The sequence below is a fragment of the Phymastichus coffea genome, unplaced genomic scaffold (genome assembly GCF_024137745.1).
Source record: "Phymastichus coffea isolate CEN01 unplaced genomic scaffold, Cenicafe_Pcof_1.1 PCOF00034, whole genome shotgun sequence".
Taxonomy (NCBI): domain Eukaryota; kingdom Metazoa; phylum Arthropoda; class Insecta; order Hymenoptera; family Eulophidae; genus Phymastichus; species Phymastichus coffea.
This window is the reverse complement of record NW_026706845.1, coordinates 353,302-359,445: the sequence shown is the minus strand read 5'-3', so window position 1 is coordinate 359,445 and position 6,144 is coordinate 353,302. Positions and strand designations below refer to the sequence as shown.

At 32.3% G+C, this 6,144-nt stretch overlaps 1 protein-coding gene across 1 annotated transcript; it reads right to left on the bottom strand.

Moving 5' to 3' along the window:
• Positions 1 to 1,489: 1,489 nt before the first annotated feature.
• Positions 1,490 to 2,299, bottom strand: LOC131663389 (piggyBac transposable element-derived protein 4-like). The gene has a single exon (XM_058933780.1). It carries the CDS (start codon positions 2,297 to 2,299, stop codon positions 1,490 to 1,492), a length of 810 nt encoding a protein of 269 aa, XP_058789763.1.
• Positions 2,300 to 6,144: the final 3,845 nt, after the last annotated feature.

The window sequence follows — 6,144 nt, the reverse complement described above, 5'->3', positions numbered from 1 at the left end:
ATATTGATACCAATACTCTAAAATTCATATCTAAAAGGTTTTAGGGGTCGCAAATAACGATTCTGATATCAGGTTTCCGAAATAATGCTTTCAAAATGGCGGATATGTATATTTTTATATTGGCTTGAATATTCTCAAACTCATATCTAAAGTGCCTCAATCTTAGTGATAATCAATATCATACTAGTTTTCTGAAATTCTGCAGACAAGATGGCCAAAGGATATGATTGATGTACATGCTTATTTGCATGACTTGAAAATATAATATCTCAGAATAGTGGATACTTCTTTCACTCATTCTCGGCATTACCCGGAGCTTACAACGAGGACGTGATGAGTTCAAGCTCCATTTACGTTTTTTTTTGTATTTTTCATATTTTATATTTTTTTTGTATTTTTTATATTTTATATATTTTTTTTATTTTTTATATAGTATTTTCTGCATTTTTTATGTTTCATTTTCAGGGTTTTTATTTCATCTTTTCCTCCATTCTTCCTGTAGGAGGATCCCCTTTGCATTATCAATAAATTTGTACTGTAATATTGTTACTGAGTATTCTTTGAAATTAGACATAAAAACATGTTCTTCATACAACCAGAGCAACAAAACTCATTACTGTCTATATGTGATGTTTTTGAAAACAATTTCTTTCCGGTAAAAGACACAGAGGAACATTACAAGTACTACAAATCCATCTCGTCTTCTGTGGCTTATCTCTTGTAGAACAGTGGTTACATCTTTTATATGTATCTGAGACTTGTGGCATGTGAACAGCATTAGAAAGTCTCTTTTCATCGGGTACTTTGATTTTTGTATGGCTTGGAGTATTTGGTGCCGTTCTTTTCCTACCTTTTGGAGTTGGAATCTTATATACCACCAATTGTTCTACCAATCTCATTCGGAATTTTTTCAATGACAAAAGTGGTTTGATTTATTTTCCTTGTACAAAATGAATCCGTTACATATGCAGAGATCGATGAAGTGCCAAAAAATTCTAAACCACCATTTTTTGGACTTACGATCAATCTGGTAAGTAGATATTGCACGATCCGCATAGTCGACATATCCCATGTGTGTGTTATAGTCTGAACACAAGACAGGACTGTTGACAGGAGTTAGAGTACCATCTTTTTGCCTCCGATTCACAACAGTTACTTCGGTAGGGTCGTGAAAATTGGATAAAAAGTATATTGGTTTTTTATCCATCCACTTTATCCATGTGAGTCCTGATGTCGAGGTCTTGTATTCGTACTCTCCAATAACCATTTTTTTATCAGACTTATCACTTTTGAGGAGATTCGCGCGATTAGATCGTACTGTGCCACATGCAAGGATGTTATCCTGTTTTAGAGATATTAGAAGCTCTACTCCTGTGAAAAAATTATCAAAATACACCTGGTGATTATGACTAACAAGGTCACGTGTAAGATCACGAACCACACGTGCTCCTAATTTTTTTTCAGGACTATCTGTTTTACCTGTGTAGATCTAAAATTGACAAACAAATTCATCTGCTCGGGTCCAAACTTTGTAACCACGTTTAGTTGGCTTGGCTGGCATATATTGTTTCATGCTACTCCTCCCCTTGAACTTGATCATTGATTCATCAATAGCTTGGTGATGGCTTGGTTTCCAGCATTCTCTGAATGTTTCAGAAAGAGTGTCGAGAAGAGGTCTTAGTTTATACAATTTATCGTATTCTGGATCTCCTTTTGCTGGTTCTTTTGAATTATCATTGATATGCAAATGAGACAAAAAAAATCCAAAGCGATTCACAGTCATCAGTGAAGAAATATATGAATCATGGAATTGAGGGCTATTAGACCAATAATCCCGATACGAAGGTAACTTCTTGTAACCCATATGGATATTGATCGCTATGAAAATTTTCAACTCATCTTTGGTGATAAGATCTCCTTTTGACTTCTTTTGAGAAATAAACAAATTTGTTTGCTCTACAATAACATCTAATAGAGACTCAGGGAACAAACAAAGAAATATATCCTTTGGAGAAGACGCGGAGTCAGGGATGATGGGTCCGTGACTCCTACTGAAAGGTAAATCAGTCTTTGGAATACTTGTCGATCTCCAAATTTCACTTTTATTTGAATCTGTAGTGGTTGTTTCGTCGTCAATTTCTTCTTCGTGTGCCTCATCTTCGAGAAGATTGTTGACTGAAGGGGCAACATGATCTACTCTGCGATCCAATACCTCATCTTCATCATTAGAATCGCACAACCCATCAACAGACTCTGAATCACTAGGAATTTCATTCACAATTCGCCTTCTTCTCCCCATAGTTACAAAATAAATCTCTTCTAAATTTGTTGATATAAAAAATATGAAAATTGAAGAGTACTACGTAAAAATTGATTCCTAATTGGCGGGAAAAAATGCCCGCAAAACAAGAATATTATGAACACAAATATACAAAACGCCTATTTGCTCTTCAACTAATATAGTGAATCCACTCCGGTCTTTTAGTCAATGAGTGTCAACAAATATATGGATGACTCCAGAAGCAAAGAGCCGATCTTTATTTATTTTTCGTAGGTCGAGGATTGAGGGCCTTTTGGCGATTTGTATGAGCACCAAACACTTTGTATTGAATGTACTCTCCATGGGTCTGAGGGCCATATATATATATATATATTTTTTTTTGAGAGATTCATTCACCTAATCAGAAAACAAAATACTAGAATATTTGAAACAGAATACTAAATTATATTATCAGATTTGTTATCAGCACGACCGAAAACCCTTAGAAATTACGTTTCATGAAAATGAAGTCCCTAAAAATGAAATTTGATATCCGAATTTTTGGATCCGCCATTTTGGATATATTATTTCGGAAATCTGATATCAGATTCGTTATCAGCGAGCCCTAAAAGCCTTTACATTGAATTTTGAAGTATTCAGGCCAATATAGAAAATAAATGCCTGTCCGCCATTTTGAATTCGCCATTTTGGATACATCATTTAGGAAACCTGATATCAGATTCATTATCAGTGACCCCTAAAACTCATTAGTTATGAATTTTAAAGTTTTCAAGCGAATATAGAAAAAAATCTATGTCCGCCATTCTGAATCCGCCATCTTAGATGCAAAATTCGAACAATCTAATGTCAGATTCATGATCAGCGACCTCAAAAACCCCTATATATAAATTTTCATCTAAATATCCTGGAGAGAAAAATGTATGCTTCAAAGGGTTAATCTGAGTTTGGTATAATATTTACGTTATGTCTTCATTATACAAATAAATTTTTACAGACTATGCCGGAGAAAAGCTAATATCGTAGCTAAATTAAATGAATCAATAAAGAATTACTAAAAACAATAACATTTTTTTTCTTATGTATTAAAGTTTTCAGATTCGACTGAACAAAGAGGTTATTTGGAAGTTCCAAAACTTGATCAAACCATTGAAGAAACGGAAGGCCATTATAGAATTTCCGTATCATATGAATTGGCGATCGCAAACTTAACTGCAGCACACACTGGTAGAAACTTGGAAGCTGTCTAAGGGACAATGTTTTTGCCTTACTTCGGCCTTTATCCCTTATAAATTCAATGGAGCTATCATGAGTTGCACCTTCTCGAATTCCTTGCGATCAACAGTAACACGTTTCTTAAACGATTAAAGAACGTCAGATCATTCAAGAATTGTTGAACCTGTACGAATAACTCGGTTTCCAAACATTTTGGAAACGTCTGATAAACGTGATAATGCATCTGCGATACTGAATTTTCACCCATGAAACTTTTTGAAAACGTTATCAAAACTTTAAAAAAATATTTTATGTTTCAGAAATGTCTGAAAAACGTTTTGAACACATGAATCGTTGAACGTTTATTCTTAAAAGTTTCTGTGTTATTCGGGTAGGTTGGGTTATATGAAAAGTTTTTATATCCAGAAATTGATGCTACAAAAAATACTAGTTCAATAATAGGATCAATCGGTTATCCGAATACAAACGCAATTCCAATAATTTGTGTATTGATAGCAGGCCATGATCCAATTACGACCATTTTTTTTGCCAGTAACTTAAATTGTTAAGCAACAAACCGTTAACTTTGACAGCCTGTATCTCAGTTGTTTATTAACGAATCACGACGATTCTTTTTGCAAGTTTTTTAAAGTTCTTTCGAGTTACGTAATAATATTGTAAAAAAGGATCGAGTAACTAGTTAATTTAATACTAACGAAATTTCTGCAAAAAATTCTCTAGGTCGTAAAATTGCGATTTTAAAAAAAATAATGGCTTGCGATTCCTTGGCACTGTCTCTACCAATAAAAAAACGCTGCCAATCCATTGTCAGTTAGCTTCGTCTTTATATTTGTTGATTCTAATTAAGATTTGTTTCAATCTATTTATTGTTTTAAACATATATTTATTTTAGAGCAACGAAATTTATGAAAAATTAGTAAAATCATCTAAAATTATAAAAGCGAAAATTCATTGAAATTGTGATCAACTGTTTGTAGATCAGCAATTTTTACTAAAAAAAGACATAAATTAAACAATGTATTTTCAAATTGATCGCGTCATTATTTATTTCAAAGTTTTTATCATAAGCTTTTATATGAGAACCTTTATGCTTCAAATAATTATAATCTATATTTTAAATATCGAAAAAATCTAAGATTTTACTTCAACGATGAACTCGTTTGTTTTTCATCTTCAAGAATAATATTTTTTGAATTGCTATATCTTTGGATATATTAGCAAATTGATCGTATAATAGCTTTTTTTAAAGCTGCTACTCTAAGCTTTAAAATGAGACCTAGACGAAAAATTTCAATCCAGTCAATAGATATACATGTTTTTGTCCAGGTATCCTAAAATAAGTATATTCACATTATTTGTAATATTTCGTATACTAATAGACGGAATGATCTGTAAATAAAATCTGCATCACAGTGAGTAAAAAGCAACATCTGTACCAAGTTCCAGATCAATATGATCAAAATTACTCAAGATTTCGAATAAAAATGACCTATTTTACGACAAAACTTTAATTTTTTGCATACCTAAACAACGTAATGACTTGAAATTTTCCTGACGTTATACTAATCATATTAGACGGCTACAGTTCAAATTTCGAAGATATAAAAATTTATCCTTAAATAACGGTTTTCGTCATAACTTTTGATTAAATGCCGCTAGGAAGGTGGTTCTGGAGACCTCAAAACATACTTCTATAATGTTTTTAAGAAAACTTTTTTTTTCACTAAACCAAAGCTTCCTCTATGAGGAAGCAAAATAATCACGATACCGGATAATCCTCCGGATTCTGCACGCCATTTGTTAATTAATTCTTTGGCCGGCTATAACTCGCAAAATATGCGGACTCCGGCTTTGGCAGAGATCTTTTATTAATGGCAACAAATAGTTGCAAGTAATCTAGTCTTATTGTAACTCATTTTATTAATGTTTATTCAAATTGCAATAACCAATCTTTCTAATTACATAACTAATAACTGAATTGACTTTTTGTTCGTGCAAAGGCTCATTTGATAAATATTTTAATGAAGAACAAAAATGAATTTAACTTTTTTCTTGTAAATCTTCAACAACAAAAATTATAAAAAAGTGACTTTTGGGACTTTTAAACAATGTTCCCTTCGTATCTGTGAGTACGGGTAGTTAAAAATCTAATATGTATTTTTTGTTACCTACCCTTAAAATATGAGCTTGAAGCAAGAATTATGAAATGATGATTTTGGGCATATTTTCCCTGGCTTTGATTTTGATTACATTTTCGGCGTATGGTATGTGAAATCTCGTGAACTACTTATTTGGCGAATAAATAGTTCTAGTTGATAAAATTCCGTTGAATTTTGTAGTTTGTTATACATTATTAAGTTTGATATTTTACTTGTCGAATTTAGTTGCTTGTTACGTTTTTAATTGTTATTATTGAATTTTAGTAATTAATTGTTACGTTAACGTTCAAAAAAATTTAATTTGGACTTTTTCAACATTTTACTTTTTATACGAGTATATGCTTACGCATCTACCAGGCGTCCCACGACACGACGGCTCACTTTTATTATTATTTTTTTAGTATCTTCTGAATCCCAAGAATCCCGTAAAAGGATATTCATGATGAAGCCACACAGTCCCAGGATCAAGAG

What these genes read in the sequence shown, in the direction of transcription:
- LOC131663389 (XM_058933780.1), bottom strand. Translation starts at nt 2,299, where the DNA reads ATGGGGAGAAGAAGGCGAATTGTGAATGAAATTCCTAGTGATTCAGAG.